Source organism: Salvelinus fontinalis, chromosome 39 (assembly GCF_029448725.1).
Source record: "Salvelinus fontinalis isolate EN_2023a chromosome 39, ASM2944872v1, whole genome shotgun sequence".
Lineage (NCBI taxonomy): Eukaryota > Metazoa > Chordata > Actinopteri > Salmoniformes > Salmonidae > Salvelinus > Salvelinus fontinalis.
The window spans coordinates 11,838,090-11,859,002 of NC_074703.1; the positions used below are offsets into that span (position 1 = coordinate 11,838,090).

The window sequence follows — 20,913 nt, forward strand, 5'->3', positions numbered from 1 at the left end:
AACATGAACTCGTTAATCTTTCCCAAGCAATTCTCTCTCGGTGTCACACGATGCTAGGCTAACCTCAAGGCTAGTCTTTCTTAACACAATTAATACAATTATAACAACTCTCTTATAAAATAAAATTGGTATTTCCCTTCACAACTCGTAAGGTATGGGTTCTATTTTTATCGTCTCCTATTATAATTTTTCTTCACCAACGGTCATAATGTAATGTCCATCCTTTTCTCAACGTCTCCCTTATTGGTCAAAACTTAAACTTAAAAGTAAACCAACCTATTCACTTATACATTAAAGAAGTATTTCTTCAAAATAAATGCATTAACAACATTACAATTCGGGAGCAATTCAATCACCTTTTAAATCTCATACCAATTAATTATAACAAATAAACTCAATACTTGGTTCTAACAACAGTATTACAGTTGAAATTATAAAAAAAGCTGATTGATCTAAATGAGTATGAAATGTTCTGCCATCAAGAGATAGTGATCACTGGAATCATGATTAATGTAACTCTTGGGGTTATTATTCAATCAAAACAGTTTTTATTTGAACTCAGAGGCAAGAAGACATGTACAACTTAATCTCAAAATAGTTCATTTAACACACAGCACTACTGACATTATTCACTATTATACTATAACATTCAGCTGTAAAACACTAATATTTCCAGAACTAGCACCATGTGGGGACTCCATAGACCCCTACAATGGATTCTAGACACAACAATGATTTCTCTGGAAGGTGGCTGAATCACCGGTATCGTCATGGACGGCCCTATAAAACTATAAGACACTGAGCTAAATATATCAGTGATGTTGACAATATGTCAACTCATCCCCAATCATGCCAAAGCATTCCTGAAGTGATAATACCCATAATCTATGTCCAGACTAAATAAATACTCCTGGCCTTTTGCCATGGCAAACAAACTTTTTCGTAACATGTCACACAATAATTTGAATGGACTCCATCTATGTGCAATAGTAATGTCTCACATCATCTCAGAATAAATAACCCAGCTTCTGTAAGGTCCCTCAGTCAGGTAGTGAATTTCAATCAAAGAATCAAAACATTTTATTGAGATGATATAACATGATTATAACCCCCTAAAAAGTCCTGTTGTTCTGTCAAGGCATAATTCCTCTCCTGTCACTCCTGGCTTGATCCTTTCAGCACCTTCTCATTCTTTAATTGAACCCAGCTGGAATTATATGTCTATGTTGGCCTGGTATGGTTCCCAATCAGAGACAGCTGTTTATCGTTGTCTCTGATTGGGGATCATATTTAGGTAGCCATTTCCCCATTGTGATTTGTGGGATCATGACTATGTATTAGTTGCCTGTGAGCATTATATTAGCTTCACGTTTCGTTAGTTCGCTTCATTGTTTTTGTTCTTTGAGTTTTCTCTTCCTAATAAAAGAGATGGAAACATACCACGCTGCATCTGGTCTAATCATTATGACGATCGTGACATTAACTGAAGTTTGTTTAGTGCTTTATCCAGGTAGCCAGAAAGTAGAGCATTCCAGTATTCTAATCTAGAAGTGACAAAGCATGGATGAACTTTTCTGCATAATTTTGGGACGGAAAGTTCTTTATTTTTGCAATGTTACGAAGATGGAAAAAAGTTGTCCTTGAAATAGTCTTGATATGTTCGTCAAAAGAGAGATCAAGGTCCAGAGTAACGCAGAGGTCCTTCACAGTTTTATTTGAGACGACTTTACAACCATCAAGAATAATTGTCAGATCCAACAGATGATCTCTTTGTTTCTTAGGTCCTAGAACTAGCATCTCTTTTTTGTCAGAGTTTAAAAGTAAAAATATTTGCCACCATCCACTTCCTTAAATTAGAAACACAGGCTTTCAGGGAGGGCAATTTTGGGGCTTCGCTATGTTTCATCGAAATGTACAGCTGTGTATGGTCCGCATAGCAGTGAAAGTTAACATTATGTTTCCGAATGACATCACCAAGAGGTAAAATATATAGTGACCTGCACTTCGAATAGCTAGAATTTCATCAGCATGATACAAAAACGTACAATAAAACCCCTAAACATTGCCCAGACATCCTCCCTCACACTACTGACGTAGTTCCAGAGAGCAGCAGGTGAAGCAGGAGACTGGAGACGTCAGAGCTCTGGAGATCTCCCCTTTAGATCAGCCAGCAGCATCACACAGTCCACAGACAGACTGCAGTTACTGAATATGCTTCAATTGTAGATGTCTAAAATCAATATCACTCCCAATTCAGCAGTTCTATCAGAAACCATGTCAGGGATTAAATAGTTATCATGTTTCTACATCACATCACACAACATTTATTAATAAAGTCTGACTGTCCAGGACGACTATTTACATATAAGACACTTTGCATTAGCAGCACATGCTTCAGTGGTCTGGGAGTGTTTATATCCCTGTGAGTTGAACACTTCATGACTGAGAGCTGTCCTGACCAACAGAATTTCAACAATGACTTTTATAATGAGCTGTGTGTGGATATTGATGTTCCTAATTCAAGGTATGATTTATACTTTGTTGGTCTAAAATTACTTTCTTCAAATATTGTATCTTAATTTTGCCTCAAATTGAGAAAATTAGACATTAGAGATTTAGACAACATGGTCAAATGTTATCACATATATAATGAGTTCTTAAATAATAATGAGTCTATTTTTCAGAATCCAGAGGTCAGTACACTGTGACTCAGACTCCTACAGTGGAAACTGTTCTTCTCGGAAAACCAGTCTCTCTGAACTGTAAAACCAGCAGTAATGTGTATCGAGCAGGTTACTCTGATGCCCGTCTTGCCTGGTATCAACAGACAGCTGGAGGAACTCATAAACTCCTTATTTACCATGCTACAACACTTCAGTCTGGGACTCCATCTAGATTCAGCGGCAGTGGATCTCATAGTGACTTCACTCTGACCATCAGTGGAGTCCAGGCTGAAGATGCAGGAGATTATTACTGTCAGAGTTACAACAGTGGTCCAGTGTTCACACAGTGATACAGAGCCGTACAAAAACCTCCCTCAGTCAGACTGCACAGTGACTGTACTGCTACAGCTGGGACCTACTGCAGGTACAGAGGGGGAAGAGACGGTGACATGGAACACTGGTTACTAGACGAGGTCAACTGTGACATGTGACAATATGTTTAGAAAGCAATCCTTCAGATCACATGACCATAATCATCATCATCATCATGGTTATTACTTATAGTATTTATTATGCCCTGAAAGTGTATATACAAGTTATTAGATGTTTTGAAACACAATGCCTTTCCATATGTAAATACTGAAGTAAAACAAAAGGTGTTGTGACATCAACATTACTTCAAAGTTACAATTACTTCAGTTACAACCACAATAACGATAACCAACAATAACCGACAAAGACAATGGGGAACAGAGGGCACATATATATACATACTAATCAGGGGGGATGGGAACCAGGTGTGCGTAATGAGACAAGACAGTCCGGTTTTGGTGGTAATGAATCTAGTTGCGTGATGCCTAGAAGAGCGCCGACATAGACCTCCGGAGCTGGTGAACGGAATGAGCAGCAGTAAATGGGGGATCCGTGAACCTACCAGTGGTAGAAAAAGTACCCAATTTTCATACTTGAGTAAAAGTAAAGATCCCTTAATAGAAAGCGACTCAAGTAAAAGTGAAAGTCACCCAGTAAAATACTACTTGAGTAAAAGTTAATAAGTATTTGGTTTAAAATTCACTTAAGTATCAAAAGTAAATGTAATCGCTAAAATATACTTAAGTATCAAAAGTAAATGTAATCGCTAAAATATACTTAAGTATCAAAAGTAAATGTAATCGCTAAAATATACTTAAGTATCAAAAGTAAATGTAATCGCTAAAATATACTTAAGTATCAAAAGTAAATGTAATCGCTAAAATATACTTAAGTATCAAAAGTAAATGTAATCGCTAAAATATACTTAAGTATCAAAAGTAAATGTAATCGCTAAAATATACTTAAGTATCAAAAGTAAATGTAATCGCTAAAATATACTTAAGTATCATAAGTAAATGTAATCGCTAAAATATACTTAAGTATCAAAAGTAAAAGTACAAGAATAAATCATTGAAAATTCCTTATATTGCCTCCCGGGTGGCGCAGTGGTCTAGGGCACTGCATCGCAGCGCTAGCTGTGCCACCAGAGACTCTGGGTTCACGCCCAGGCTCTGTCGCAGCCGGCCGCGACCGAGAGGTCCGTGGGGCAACGCACAATTGGCCTAGCGTCGTCCGGGTTAGGGAGGGTTTGGCCGGTAGGGATAGCCTTGTCTCATCGCGCACCAGCGACTCCTGTGGTGGGCAGTGCGCGCTAGCCAAGGTAGCCAGGTGCACAGTGTTTTCTCTGACACATTGGTGCGGCTGGCTTCCGGTTTGGAGGTGCGCTGTGTTAAGAAGCAGTGCGGCTTGGTTGGGTTGTCCTTCGGAGGACGCATGGCTTTCGACCTTCGTCTCTCCAGAGCCCGTACGGTAGTTGTAGCGATGAGACAAGATAGTAATTACTAACAATTGGATATGACGAAATTGGGGAGAAAAGGGGGTAAAATTTAAATAAATAAATAAATAAAAATAAATTCCTTATATTACGCAAACCAGACGGCATGATTTTCTTGTTTTTTAAATTTACTGATAGCACACTTCAACACTCAGACATCATTTACAAACGAAGCATTTGTGTTCAGTGAGTCTGCTAGATCAGAGGCAGTATCTATCTACACTATGATATCTATACTAGCTATACTACACTATCCATCTACACTGCACTATCTACACTGCACTATCTACACTACACTATCTACACTGCACTATCTACGCTATCTACGCTACACTGTCTACACTATGCTATCTACACAATCTACACTGCACGATCTACACTACACTATCTACATACACCAGCTACAATATCTACTCTACAATATCTACTCTACAATATCTACTCTACAATATCTACTCTACAATATCTACTCTACACTATCTACACTACGCTATCTACACTACACTACCTACATACACTATCTACATTCAACATATACACTACACTATGTATCTACACTACACTACATACACTATCATAGTACATAAAGTATAATATCCGTTTGATCTGTCATTAATTGCATGATGGCATATCTGTTATGTCTCCCTCCCTGAATCCACCATGGAGGTTAAATCCAATCCACTCCCTCACATCTGTCCTAGTCCAGGGTATTTCAGGCAGTGAGACTGTTCAACTGCTAGACTGGTAGCTGTGGGAGTGAAACTGAGATTTACGTAGACAGGGATGGGTGGTTCTGCTTGTCCCAGAATAGTGCAGTACTGTCACCAGGTGTTCACTCTGTTCCCAGGAGGTTGGAGGTAGAGAAGACTCTATGACTATCTTGAAGATATGATACTGGTGATATTATGTGAACAACTTTTGAAGCAAATGTAGCTTAATGGAGGTGTAATCACATTGGTGGTAATCGAAGATATCGATCTTCAATAGCATTAGATTACTGTCTTTATAAGTCTATAAGTCAAGCAGGTCAAAAACTTCCAAGAAACATGAATAGAGTACCTAATACACATGGCTAAACCTCTCCTGTTAATCTGTGAAAATAGTAGTATCTTTTGTTAGTATGAACTACTGGTTGATGACGTTGTGGTTAGAACATAAATAACTAAGCAATAAGGTTTAGGTCGGATAGTTTTCATAGAAACTGTGAATCTGGCATTATGAATGTATTTCTATATCATTCAACATTTAAGACTAAAGTCTAATTATTGAAAGAGACAATAAAAATATTTGTCCAAAGGGAAATCTTTATTTTCATCTATTAATCAAAGCATCAAAACAAACATTCCTACTGAAGAAAAAATACATCTGTTTAACTTTGGTGTAAACTAAAGGAGTGTGTTTTGAATTATTTTTGTTGTATTAATGCTATTTAATCTCTCCTCAGACTAATATTATTCTGTTTGTCCTGTGGGTACCTTTGCCACTGTTCCACCCGTTGTGTGTTGCGCTGTCATGGTGTATAAGGATACCTACTTTATTGGTATCTAATACCAATAAAACAGAACAAATCAAATCTATCACTGATACAACCTCAGTCTACAGAGAGGATTGCACTCTCAGAGAGGAAAGTCCTCTGTTAGTCTACATGTCAGTGATCAATAAGACAGAGAACATCTGATCTCAGAACAGAGTCAAAGCAGAGGAACCAGCAGCCTCTCTCCACAGGGATGTGTGACTGAGGGGTCCTACCCAGAACAGTCAGCCTTCCTCAGGGTCTTGGTGACTGGAGTCTGGGATTTCTGCTGGACTTCACAGGTCACCTCTCCTGCCTTGGTCCACTCCTGGGCAGAGAGAGTCAGGGTGCTGCTCCAGCTGTACAGACCATCCTTCTCCAGGACCCTAGAACTGGCCTCTTGTATCTGGCTGGTCCCGTCCACTTTCCAGCTCATGGTCCAGTCTGAAGGGAAGCCCTTGTTGGCCAGACACGTCAGTGTGGCTGTTGTTGCACTGGACAGCTCCTCACTAGAGGGGGGCAGAACGGTGAGGGTGGGGGCACTGTTACCTGGAACAAACAGATCACATCAACTAAGTAACTCCAAGTACAGCTACAGTAAGAGATTATCTTCAGCAAAGTACACATCACAATAAAGTGATTTGGAAATGCCGTCTAAATATGAATGTAGAAGTTAGATTGTTTATATAATTTGTGGTATCAGGGTGGGTGGGTGAGAAAGGAGTTAGCTGCAGCTGAATGAGTGAAGGTAACCTGTAGTGTACCTGTGATATTTGTTTGTGTTTCTTCTGACCAGAGGGAGCGGGCGCTCCGTCTCACACAACTTGGGTAAATGTCTGTTTCTTGCTTTGTTCTTAGAAACAGGGCACAATTGAAAGGGGTGATTTATGGGATAGCATTAAGTGTGGAGGTGGAGCAATTGCAGTTTAACATTTCTGTTGTTTGTGACGCCCGCCGTTTGGTGCGACGCAGACCCAATGGGGAGAGTGGTGAAACAGAGGAGTCATTGTCAGTCCTTTTGATTTGAGTCTGACAAAGTCATGTTAGGATATATTAGTTATCCTGTTAAAGCTTTTGTGCAGAAACCACTGCTCTGTTTCAGGTGTTGGAAGTCTGCAGGAGGGCATGGGACAGAGGATTGTGTAGTTTCGCTGGATAAAGTTGTGTGTGTCAACTGTAGGGGTGCTGATGTTGCTGGAGGTCTGAAGTGTCCGGTGTGAGAGAGGCAGGTTGAAGTGGCCAGAGTCTGAGTAGTGCAGAGGGTGTCATATGCTGAGGCAGTGAATGAAGTGCAGGAGGATGGGTCAAGAGTGAGGCATCCTGAGAGGATCACAGTGAGTAGTAGATTTGTGCCAGCACAGAGGGATAGGGCAACGAGTGAATTACGCTTCAGTAAGGTTGTTGTCTTAGCGTTCATAGCAATGTTTATCAACTGTTCCACAGGAATGGTAGGTAAAACACAGAGAATAGATGTTGTCGTGGCAGCTGCAGAGAAGTATATGGGTATACGAGATTAGACTTCAGAAGAGTTATAGGGTGTGTTGAGGGGTGGTGTCCCGTCCTCCCAGGTCGTTGGCATGGTACAGGAGCAGATAGGGTCAAAGTAGTGGAATGGGGTAGTGGGTTTTAATGTGTAGGTGGTAACTGAAGAGAAGTACCTGGTGTACAAGATTTTACTGCAGAAGTGTTAAAGTGTTTTTTATGATGTAGTGGTATACAGTGCATTCGGCAAGTATCCAGACCCCTTGACTTTTTCCACATTTTGTTACGTTACAGCCTTGTTCTAAAATGGATTCAATTGTTTTTTCCCATCATCAATCTACACACAATACCCCGTAATGACAAAGCAAAAGAAGTTTTATCACATTTACATAAGTATTCAGACCCTTTACTTCGTGCTTTGTTGAAACACCTTTGGGAGCAATTACAGCCTCGAGTCTTCTTGGGTATGACGCTACAAGCTTGGCACACCTGTATTTGGGGAGTTTCTCCCATTCTTCTCTGCAGATCCTCTCAAGCTCTGCCGGGTTGGATGGGGAGCGTCGCTGCACAGCTAATTTCAGGTCGCTCCAGAGATGTTCGATCGTGTTCAAGTCCGGGCTCTGGCACAGTATGGTTAGTTGGTGGTTCAAGTTTTTCATTTTAGGAACAGGAATAATAAAGACAAAGTTATGTAGATAGGCCGTGACTGGCCTCACCCTTTAGGGCTGTAGGCGAATTGGAGGGGGTCGAGTGTGCCAGGGAGGGAGGAGGTGATGTGGTCTTTAACTAGCGTCTCAATGCACTTCATGATGACAGAAGTGAGTGCTACGGGTCGGTAGTCATTCAGTTCAGTTTAAATAAGAATAAATAAATAAAATGAAATCTTAAGATGTAGAGGAGATGCTGGGTTTCATGTACTGTAATGGTAGTCTACAGAGTCCCAGTGTGTCTGATCAGAGACACAGGAGAGGAGAGGAGGGAGCTGGACTCAGTCAGGGACAGAGTAGCAGTCATACACAGTGGAGCCCCTCTTCTCTCAGTGTCAGTCCAATAGTCCAGTAGTACAGTATTCAGTCCACTCAGTCCACACAGCTCACTGCACTAACACTAGTCTCCATGCAGGGGGCGACACCTGGCCAATGATCACTAGGAGGTGCAAACTGACTGGTATTCCTCTTTTCCATAGACATCAGTATGTTACCATACCATATTACCATAACACTAATTAACAGACAAAGTGATGTATGTTATATGATAACATAATGTATTACTTGTATTTTCTTCTCTCCAGCATTCATTATAGTATAGTCTTGCTGTACAATATTGATAGTGATCATATGTGATAGCCCTTAAACCAATAATAGCATTGTATTTATACCCTTTTTATTACATTTATTTATTTACATATTATTATGGAATTCTATGATTATTAGGTGACAAGATCATCAGATTGTAATGGACTCTCAGTTCTAATCTGATGGAATCAGTTCTAATCCGACTGATGGAATCTGTCGTTCTGCCCCTGAACAAGGCAGTTAACCCACTGTTCCTAGGCCGTCATTGAAAATAAGAATTTGTTCTTAACTGTTCTTAACTGACTTGCCAAGTTAAATAAAGGTAACATTTTTTTTTTTAAATGAATCCTTAGTGGTCTAAGTTTACTGAATAATGGTGGATGGGGAGAAGACCAAAAGATTATTTGCATAGTGATGATGCTCTGCACAGACAGAACATGCTTCAGTGCTCTGGGAGTGTTTATATCCCTGTGAGTTTAACACTTCATGACTGAGAGCTGTCCTTCATGACAACAGAACCCACAACAACCATGACTTTTATCACCATCTTCATCTGGACACTTGTTTTCTACATACAAGGTTACAATTTTCAGAATTTATTGTTGAAAATTTATTAAATCTACAGTGTTTACATGAACAGTATATCAATGTTACTATTTCTATTCAGAACTATTCATTACAATATGTAACATTTCATTCATATAAATGTTTTTACTATATTTTTCAGAATCCAGAGGACAGTACGTTGTGACACAGACTCCGGCAGTGAAAGCTGTTGTCCCAGGACAGCCAATCTCTCTGAACTGTAAAACCAGCAGTAATGTGTATAGTAATAACTATCTAGCCTGGTACCAACAGAAACCTGGAGGAGCTCTTAAACTCCTTATTTACTATGCTACAACACTTCAGTCTGGGATTCCATCTAGATTCAGTGGCAGTGGATCTGGGAGTGACTTCATTCTGACCATCAGTGGAGTCCAGGCTGAAGATGCAGGAGATTACTACTGTCAGAGTGAACACAGTGGTCCAGTGTTCACACAATGATACAGAGCCGTACAAAAACCTCCCTCAGTCAGACTGCACAGTGACTGTCCTGCTACAGCTGGGACCTACTGCAGGTGCTGAGGGGGAAGAGACAGTGACATGGAACACTGATTAGTAGAGGAAACATTGAATAAGGTTAGAAAGCATCATTCAGATCACATGTTCCCCATCATCATCATCATCATCATCATCATCATCATCATCATCATTATCAGAGAACTGGAACACTTTTTGCCCCCAGCTCTGTACAGGCCTTAGGTACAGTCAACAAGATACAGTCATGTGTAGACGATAGTTGTCATTTGTCTGCTGGACAATGTAGGTACACAGGTCAAATGGGAGCTATTACCAGTCCACATGAGAAGCTAAACAAAAGGTGTTTTGACCTCTTCATTACTTCAGACCCCAAAACAAGTCCTCATATGGACCTGAACCTAATGTCTGATTTAAATGGATATATTCATCTACAGCAAAATATTAACTTGTTGTCCTTAGTAGGTTACTGACTGCTAGACCTGTGAATGAGACCTGATGCTGGACTCAACCATTAAACACATGTATACTATCCAACTACTATATACACATACTACATAAAGTATAATACACATTTTATCTGTCATCAATTGCATTATGGCATATCTGTTATGTTTCCCTTCCTGCATCCACTATAGAAGTTAAAACCAGACACTCCCTCACATCTGTCCCAGTCCAGGGTGTTTCAGACAGTGAAACTGGTCAACTGCTAGACTGGTAGCTGTGGGAGTGAAACTGAGATTTACATAGACAGGACTGGGTGGTTCTGCTTGTCCCAGAATAGAGCAGCACTGTCACCAGATGTTCACTCTGTCCCCAGGGGGTTGGAGGTAGAGAAGATCTTGGGAAATTTTATGGAGTAGTTTACACTACATATTGTTGAAAACCATTGCTAAAACATCTAATTTAATAAAATCATATTAAGAATTAAACATTGGAAACATACATATGTTATGGAAAGTAACTGTTTAGCAGTGTGAGTTCTGAGAGCAAATCTTAGAGGTTTATTATCAAATATCACTAATTATTATCACTGGTATTGGTGTTAACAGAATCATACAGTTGTATAAATGATTACAAAGTATTTGTTTGATCAGATGCCCTTTTAATTCTGTTTGAAAACATGAGAGTAGCTGTAAACTACAATGTTAAATTATGAAAGAAGCTGATTGATATAAATTAGTATGAAATATGCTGCCTATTCATGAGATAGTGATCACTGGAATCCCACTTAAATCAACTCCTGGGGTTATATTTCAATCAAAACAAGCTTTATTTAAACTCAGAGGCAAGAAGACATGTACAACTAAATCTCAAAATAGTTTATCACACAGCACTACTGATATTATTCACTATTATACTGTAACATTCAGCTCTAAAACACTAAAACACAAACACCATGTGGAGACTCTATCCTCCAGCAATGGCTTCTAGACACTAGTGACTTCTCCGGAAGGCGGCCGAATCACTGGTGTCGTTGTTGGCGACCCTGCAGGTGTTCACCTCTCCCTCTTCCCAGCGTGCCTTGCTCAGGGTCAGGGTGCTGCTGCGGCGCCCGCCCTTCTCTTCCTCTGTGGTGGTCAGGACCCCTCCTTCACCTCCACCCCGTCCACCTCCCAGTTCACCATCGCCCCCTGGGGGGAGTAGCCGCTCAGCAGGCAGGCAAGAGTGCTGCTCAGAGGGAGGGGGGAGCAGAGATACTGCGGGCCTGACAGAGGGAGCAGCTGGAGGAGAGGAGAGGGTCAGCTACCACTACTACTCTATAACATTAGGAGAGGAGAGGGTCAGCTACCACTACTACTCTATAACATTAGGAGAGGAGAAGGTCAGCTACCACTACTACTCTATAACATTAGGAGAGGAGAGGGTCAGCTACCACTACTACTCTATAACATTAGGAGAGGAGAGGGTCAGCTACCACTACTACTCTATAACATTAGGAGAGGGTCAGCTACCACTACTACTCTATAACATTAGGAGAGGGTCAGCTACCACTACTACTCTATAACATTAGGAGAGGAGAGGGTCAGCTACCACTACTACTCTATAACATTAGGAGAGGGTCAGCTACCACTACTACTCTATAACATTAGGAGAGGAGAGGGTCAGCTACCACTACTACTCTATAACATTAGGAGAGGAGAGGGTCAGCTACCACTACTACGCTATAACATTAGGAGAGGAGAGGGTCAGTTACCACTACTACTCTATAACATTAGGAGAGGAGAGGGTCTGCTACCACTACTACTCTATTACATTAGGAGAGGAGAAGGTCAGCTACCACTACTACTCTATAACATTAGGAGAGGAGAAGGTCAGCTACCACTACTACTCTATAACATTAGGAGAGGAGAGGGTCAGTTACTACTACTACTCTATAACATTAGGAGAGGAGAGGGTCAGCTACCACTACTACTCTATAACATTAGGAGAGGAGAGGGTCAGCTACCACTTCTACTCTATAACATTAGGAGAGGAGAGGGTCAGCTACCACTACTACTCTATAACATTAGGAGAGGAGAGGGTCAGCTACCACTACTACTCTATAACATTAGGAGAGGAGAGGGTCAGCTACCACTACTACTCTATAACATTAGGAGAGGGTCAGCTACCACTACTACTCTATAACATTAGGAGAGGGTCAGCTACCACTACTACTCTATAACATTAGGAGAGGAGTGGGTCAGCTACCACTACTACTCTATAACATTAGGAGAGGAGAGGGTCAGCTACCACTACTACTCTATAACATTAGGAGAGGGTCAGCTACCACTACTACTCTATAACATTAGGAGAGGAGAGGGTCTGCTACCACTACTACTCCATAACATTAGGAGAGGAGAGGGTCAGCTACCATTACTACTCTATAACATTAGGAGAGGAGAGGGTCAGCTACCACTACTACTCTATAACATTAGGAGAGGAGAGGGTCAGCTACCACTACTACTCTATAACATTAGGAGAGGAGAGGGTCTGCTACCACTACTACTCTATAACATTAGGAGAGGGTCAGCTACCACTACTACTCTATAACATTAGGAGAGGGTCAGCTACCACTACTACTCTATAACATTAGGAGAGGAGAGGGTCAGCTACCACTACTACTCTATAACATTAGGAGAGGGTCAGCTACCACTACTACTCTATAACATTAGGAGAGGGTCAGCTACCACTACTACTCTATAACATTAGGAGAGGAGAGGGTCAGCTACCACTACTACTCTATAACATTAGGAGAGGAGAGGGTCTGCTACCACTACTACTCTATAACATTAGGAGAGGAGTTGGTCAGCTACCACTACTACTCTATAACATTAGGAGAGGAGAGGGTCAGCTACCACTACTACTCTATAACATTAGGAGAGGAGAGGGTCTGCTACCACTACTACTCTATAACATTAGGAGAGGAGAGGGTCAGCTACCACTACTACTCTATAACATTAGGAGAGGGTCAGCTACCACTACTACTCTATAACATTAAGAGAGGAGAGGGTCAGCTACCACTACTACTCTATAACATTAGGAGAGGGTCAGCTACCACTACTACTCTATAACATTAGGAGAGGGTCAGCTACCACTACTACTCTATAACATTAGGAGAGGAGAGGGTCAGCTACCACTACTACTCTATAACATTAGGAGAGGAGAGGGTCTGCTACCACTACTACTCTATAACATTAGGAGAGGAGTTGGTCAGCTACCACTACTACTCTATAACATTAGGAGAGGAGAGGGTCAGCTACCACTACTACTCTATAACATTAGGAGAGGAGAGGGTCTGCTACCACTACTACTCTATAACATTAGGAGAGGAGAGGGTCAGCTACCACTACTACTCTATAACATTAGGAGAGGAGAGGGTCAGCTACCACTACTACTCTATAACATTAGGAGAGGAGAGGGTCAGCTACCACTACTACTCTATAACATTAGGAGAGGAGAGGGTCAGCTACCACTACTACTCTATAACATTAGGAGAGGAGAGGGTCAGCTACCACTACTACTCTATAACATTAGGAGAGGAGAGGGTCAGCTACCACTACTACTCTATAACATTAGGAGAGGGTCAGCTACCACTACTACTCTATAACATTAGGAGAGGGTCAGCTACCACTACTACTCTATAAAATTAGGAGAGGAGAGGGTCAGCTACCACTACTACTCTATAACATTAGGAGAGGAGAGGGTCAGCTACCACTACTACTCTATAACATTAGGAGAGGAGAGGGTCAGCTACCACTACTACTCTATAACATTAGGAGAGGAGAGGGTCAGCTACCACTACTACTCTATAACATTAGGAGAGGGTCAGCTACCACTACTACTCTATAACATTAGGAGAGGAGAGGGTCAGCTACCACTACTACTCTATAACATTAGGAGAGGAGAGGGTCAGCTACCACTACTACTCTATAACATTAGGAGAGGAGAGGGTCAGCTACCACTACTACTCTATAACATTAGGAGAGGAGAGGGTCAGCTACCACTACTACTCTATAACATTAGGAGAGGGTCAGCTACCACTGCTACTCTATAACATTAGGAGAGGAGAGGGTCTGCTACCACTACTACTCTATAACATTAGGAGAGGAGATGGTCAGCTACCACTACTACTCTATAACATTAGGAGAGAAGAGGGTCAGCTACCACTACTACTCTATAACATTAGGAGAGGAGAGGGTCAGCTACCACTACTACTCTATAACATTAGGAGAGGAGAGGGTCAGCTACCACTACTACTCTATAACATTAGGAGAGGAGAGGGTCAGCTACCACTACTACTCTATAACATTAGGAGAGGAGAGGGTCAGCTACCACTACTACTCTATAACATTAGGAGAGGAGAGGGTCAGCTACCACTACTACTCTATAACATTAGGAGAGGAGAGGGTCAGCTACCACTACTACTCTATAACATTAGGAGAGGGTCAGCTACCACTACTACTCTATAACATTAGGAGAGGAGTGGGTCAGCTACCACTACTACTCTATAACATTAGGAGAGGAGAGGGTCAGCTACCACTACTACTCTATAACATTAGGAGAGGGTCAGCTACCACTACTACTCTATAACATTAGGAGAGGAGAGGGTCTGCTACCACTACTACTCCATAACATTAGGAGAGGAGAGGGTCAGCTACCATTACTACTCTATAACATTAGGAGAGGAGAGGGTCAGCTACCACTACTACTCTATAACATTAGGAGAGGAGAGGGTCAGCTACCACTACTACTCTATAACATTAGGAGAGGAGAGGGTCTGCTACCACTACTACTCTATAACATTAGGAGAGGAGAGGGTCAGCTACCACTACTACTCTATAACATTAGGAGAGGGTCAGCTACCACTACTACTCTATAACATTAGGAGAGGGTCAGCTACCACTACTACTCTATAACATTAGGAGAGGAGAGGGTCAGCTACCACTACTACTCTATAACATTAGGAGAGGAGAGGGTCTGCTACCACTACTACTCTATAACATTAGGAGAGGAGTTGGTCAGCTACCACTACTACTCTATAACATTAGGAGAGGAGAGGGTCAGCTACCACTACTACTCTATAACATTAGGAGAGGAGAGGGTCTGCTACCACTACTACTCTATAACATTAGGATAGGAGAGGGTCAGCTACCACTACTACTCTATAACATTAGGAGAGGGTCAGCTACCACTACTACTCTATAACATTAAGAGAGGAGAGGGTCAGCTACCACTACTACTCTATAACATTAGGAGAGGGTCAGATACCACTACTACTCTATAACATTAGGAGAGGTTCAGCTACCACTACTACTCTATAACATTAGGAGAGGAGAGGGTCAGCTACCACTACTACTCTATAACATTAGGAGAGGAGAGGGTCTGCTACCACTACTACTCTATAACATTAGGAGAGGAGTTGGTCAGCTACCACTACTACTCTATAACATTAGGAGAGGAGAGGGTCAGCTACCACTACTACTCTATAACATTAGGAGAGGAGAGGGTCTGCTACCACTACTACTCTATAACATTAGGAGAGGAGAGGGTCAGCTACCACTACTACTCTATAACATTAGGAGAGGAGAGGGTCAGCTACCACTACTACTCTATAACATTAGGAGAGGAGAGGGTCAGCTACCACTACTACTCTATAACATTAGGAGAGGAGAGGGTCAGCTACCACTACTACTCTATAACATTAGGAGAGGAGAGGGTCAGCTACCACTACTACTCTATAACATTAGGAGAGGAGAGGGTCAGCTACCACTACTACTCTATAACATTAGGAGAGGAGAGGGTCAGCTACCACTACTACTCTATAACATTAGGAGAGGAGAGGGTCAGTTACTACTACTACTCTATAACATTAGATGAGGGTCAGCTACCACTACTACTCTATAACATTAGGAGAGGGTCAGCTACCACTACTACTCTATAACATTAGGAGAGGAGAGGGTCAGCTACCACTACTACTCTATAACATTAGGAGAGGAGAGGGTCAGCTACCACTACTACTCTATAACATTAGGAGAGGGTCAGCTACCACTACTACTCTATAACATTAGGAGAGGGTCAGCTACCACTACTACTCTATAACATTAGGAGAGGAGAGGGTCAGCTACCACTACTACTCTATAACATTAGGAGAGGGTCAGCTACCACTACTACTCTATAACATTAGGAGAGGAGAGGGTCAGCTACCACTACTACTCTATAACATTAGGAGAGGAGAGGGTCAGCTACCACTACTACGCTATAACATTAGGAGAGGAGAGGGTCAGTTACCACTACTACTCTATAACATTAGGAGAGGAGAGGGTCTGCTACCACTACTACTCTATTACATTAGGAGAGGAGAAGGTCAGCTACCACTACTACTCTATAACATTAGGAGAGGATAGGGTCAGCTACCACTACTACTCTATAACATTAGGAGAGGAGAGGGGCTGCTACCACTACTACTCTATAACATTAGGAGAGAAGAGGGTCTGCTACCACTACTACTCTATAACATTAGGAGAGGAGAGGGTCAGCTACCACTTCTACTCTATAACATTAGGAGAGGAGGGGGTCAGCTACCACTACTACTCTATAACATTAGGAGAGGAGAGGGTCAGCTACCACTTCTACTCTATAACATTAGGAGAGGAGAGGGTCAGCTACCACTACTACTCTATAACATTAGGAGAGGAGAGGGTCAGCTACCACTACTACTCTATAACATTAGGAGAGGAGAGGGTCAGCTACCACTACTACTCTATAACATTAGGAGAGGGTCAGCTACCACTACTACTCTATAACATTAGGAGAGGGTCAGCTACCACTACTACTCTATAACATTAGGAGAGGAGTGGGTCAGCTACCACTACTACTCTATAACATTAGGAGAGGAGAGGGTCAGCTACCACTACTACTCTATAACATTAGGAGAGGGTCAGCTACCACTACTACTCTATAACATTAGGAGAGGAGAGGGTCTGCTACCACTACTACTCCATAACATTAGGAGAGGAGAGGGTCAGCTACCATTACTACTCTATAACATTAGGAGAGGAGAGGGTCAGCTACCACTACTACTCTATAACATTAGGAGAGGAGAGGGTCAGCTACCACTACTACTCTATAACATTAGGAGAGGAGAGGGTCTGCTACCACTACTACTCTATAACATTAGGAGAGGAGAGGGTCAGCTACCACTACTACTCTATAACATTAGGAGAGGGTCAGCTACCACTACTACTCTATAACATTAGGAGAGGGTCAGCTACCACTACTACTCTATAACATTAGGAGAGGAGAGGGTCAGCTACCACTACTACTCTATAACATTAGGAGAGGAGAGGGTCTGCTACCACTACTACTCTATAACATTAGGAGAGGAGTTGGTCAGCTACCACTACTACTCTATAACATTAGGAGAGGAGAGGGTCAGCTACCACTACTACTCTATAACATTAGGAGAGGAGAGGGTCTGCTACCACTACTACTCTATAACATTAGGAGAGGAGAGGGTCAGCTACCACTACTACTCTATAACATTAGGAGAGGGTCAGCTACCACTACTACTCTATAACATTAAGAGAGGAGAGGGTCAGCTACCACTACTACTCTATAACATTAGGAGAGGGTCAGCTACCACTACTACTCTATAACATTAGGAGAGGAGAGGGTCAGCTACCACTACTACTCTATAACATTAGGAGAGGGTCAGCTACCACTACTACTCTATAACATTAGGAGAGGAGTGGGTCAGCTACCACTACTACTCTATAACATTAGGAGAGGAGAGGGTCAGCTACCACTACTACTCTATAACATTAGGAGAGGGTCAGCTACCACTACTACTCTATAACATTAGGAGAGGAGAGGGTCTGCTACCACTACTACTCCATAACATTAGGAGAGGAGAGGGTCAGCTACCATTACTACTCTATAACATTAGGAGAGGAGAGGGTCAGCTACCACTACTACTCTATAACATTAGGAGAGGAGAGGGTCAGCTACCACTACTACTCTATAACATTAGGAGAGGAGAGGGTCTGCTACCACTACTACTCTATAACATTAGGAGAGGAGAGGGTCAGCTACCACTACTACTCTATAACATTAGGAGAGGGTCAGCTACCACTACTACTCTATAACATTAGGAGAGGGTCAGCTACCACTACTACTCTATAACATTAGGAGAGGAGAGGGTCAGCTACCACTACTACTGTATAACATTAGGAGAGGAGAGGGTCTGCTACCACTACTACTCTATAACATTAGGAGAGGAGTTGGTCAGCTACCACTACTACTCTATAACATTAGGAGAGGAGAGGGTCAGCTACCACTACTACTCTATAACATTAGGAGAGGAGAGGGTCTGCTACCACTACTACTCTATAACATTAGGATAGGAGAGGGTCAGCTACCACTACTACTCTATAACATTAGGAGAGGGTCAGCTACCACTACTACTCTATAACATTAAGAGAGGAGAGGGTCAGCTACCACTACTACTCTATAACATTAGGAGAGGGTCAGATACCACTACTACTCTATAACATTAGGAGAGGGTCAGCTACCACTACTACTCTATAACATTAGGAGAGGAGAGGGTCAGCTACCACTACTACTCTATAACATTAGGAGAGGAGAGGGTCTGCTACCACTACTACTCTATAACATTAGGAGAGGAGTTGGTCAGCTACCACTACTACTCTATAACATTAGGAGAGGAGAGGGTCAGCTACCACTACTACTCTATAACATTAGGAGAGGAGAGGGTCTGCTACCACTACTACTCTATAACATTAGGAGAGGAGAGGGTCAGCTACCACTACTACTCTATAACATTAGGAGAGGAGAGGGTCAGCTACCACTACTACTCTATAACATTAGGAGAGGAGAGGGTCAGCTACCACTACTACTCTATAACATTAGGAGAGGAGAGGGTCAGCTACCACTACTACTCTATAACATTAGGAGAGGAGAGGGTCAGCTACCACTACTACTCTATAACATTAGGAGAGGAGAGGGTCAGCTACCACTACTACTCTATAACATTAGGAGAGGGTCAGCTACCACTACTACTCTATAACATTAGGAGAGGGTCAGCTACCACTACTACTCTATAACATTAGGAGAGGAGAGGGTCAGCTACCACTACTACTCTATAACATTAGGAGAGGAGAGGGTCAGCTACCACTACTACTCTATAACATTAGGAGAGGGTCAGCTACCACTACTACTCTATAACATTAGGAGAGGGTCAGCTACCACTACTACTCTATAACATTAGGAGAGGAGAGGGTCAGCTACCACTACTACTCTATAACATTAGGAGAGGGTCAGCTACCACTACTACTCTATAACATTAGGAGAGGAGAGGGTCAGCTACCACTACTACTCTATAACATTAGGAGAGGAGAGGGTCAGCTACCACTACTACGCTATAACATTAGGAGAGGAGAGGGTCAGTTACCACTACTACTCTATAACATTAGGAGAGGAGAGGGTCTGCTACCACTACTACTCTATTACATTAGGAGAGGAGAAGGTCAGCTACCACTACTACTCTATAACATTAGGAGAGGATAGGGTCAGCTACCACTACTACTCTATAACATTAGGAGAGGAGAGGGGCTGCTACCACTACTACTCTATAACATTAGGAGAGAAGAGGGTCTGCTACCACTACTACTCTATAACATTAGGAGAGGAGAGGGTCAGCTACCACTTCTACTCTATAACATTAGGAGAGGAGGGGGTCAGCTACCACTACTACTCTATAACATTAGGAGAGGAGAGGGTCAGCTACCACTTCTACTCTATAACATTAGGAGAGGAGAGGGTCAGCTACCACTACTACTCTATAACATTAGGAGAGGAGAGGGTCAGCTACCACTACTACTCTATAACATTAGGAGAGGAGAGGGTCAGCTACCACTACTACTCTATAACATTAGGAGAGGAGAGGGTCAGCTACCACTACTACTCTATAACATTAGGAGAGGAGAGGGTCAGCTACCACTACTACTCTATAACATTAGGAGAGGAGAGGGTCAGCTACCACTACTACTCTATAACATTAGGAGAGGAGAGGGTCAGCTACCACTACTACTCTATAACATTAGGAGAGGAGAGGGTCAGCTACCACTACTACTCTATAACATTAGGAGAGGAGAGGGTCAGCTACCACTACTACTCTATAACATTAGGAGAGGGTCAGCTACCACTACTACTCTATAACATTAGGAGAGGGTCAGCTACCACTACTACTCTATAACATTAGGAGAGGAGAGGGTCAGCTACCACTACTACTCTATAACATTAGGAGAGGAGAGGGTCAGCTACCACTACTACTCTATAACATTAGGAGAGGGTCAGCTACCACTACTACTCTATAACATTAGGAGAGGGTCAGCTACCACTACTACTCTATAACATTAGGAGAGGAGAGGGTCAGCTACCACTACTACTCTATAACATTAGGAGAGGGTCAGCTACCACTACTACTCTATAACATTAGGAGAGGAGAGGGTCAGC

The 20,913-nt window shown here is 42.2% G+C and overlaps 1 protein-coding gene across 1 annotated transcript in view; it reads right to left on the reverse strand.

The window, feature by feature from the left end:
• Positions 1-6,166: 6,166 nt before the first annotated feature.
• Positions 6,167-20,913, reverse strand: part of LOC129838370 (immunoglobulin kappa light chain-like) — a 36,312-nt gene continuing 21,565 nt past the window's right edge. Inside the window, exons 2-3 of the mRNA XM_055905303.1 lie at positions 11,343-11,621; positions 6,167-6,592 (exon numbers count right to left, since the gene is read on the reverse strand). Of these exons, the coding sequence (XP_055761278.1) occupies positions 6,276-6,592; positions 11,343-11,621 (596 nt within the window). The 3' untranslated portion in view covers positions 6,167-6,275. The remainder of the gene's footprint in view (positions 6,593-11,342; positions 11,622-20,913) is intronic.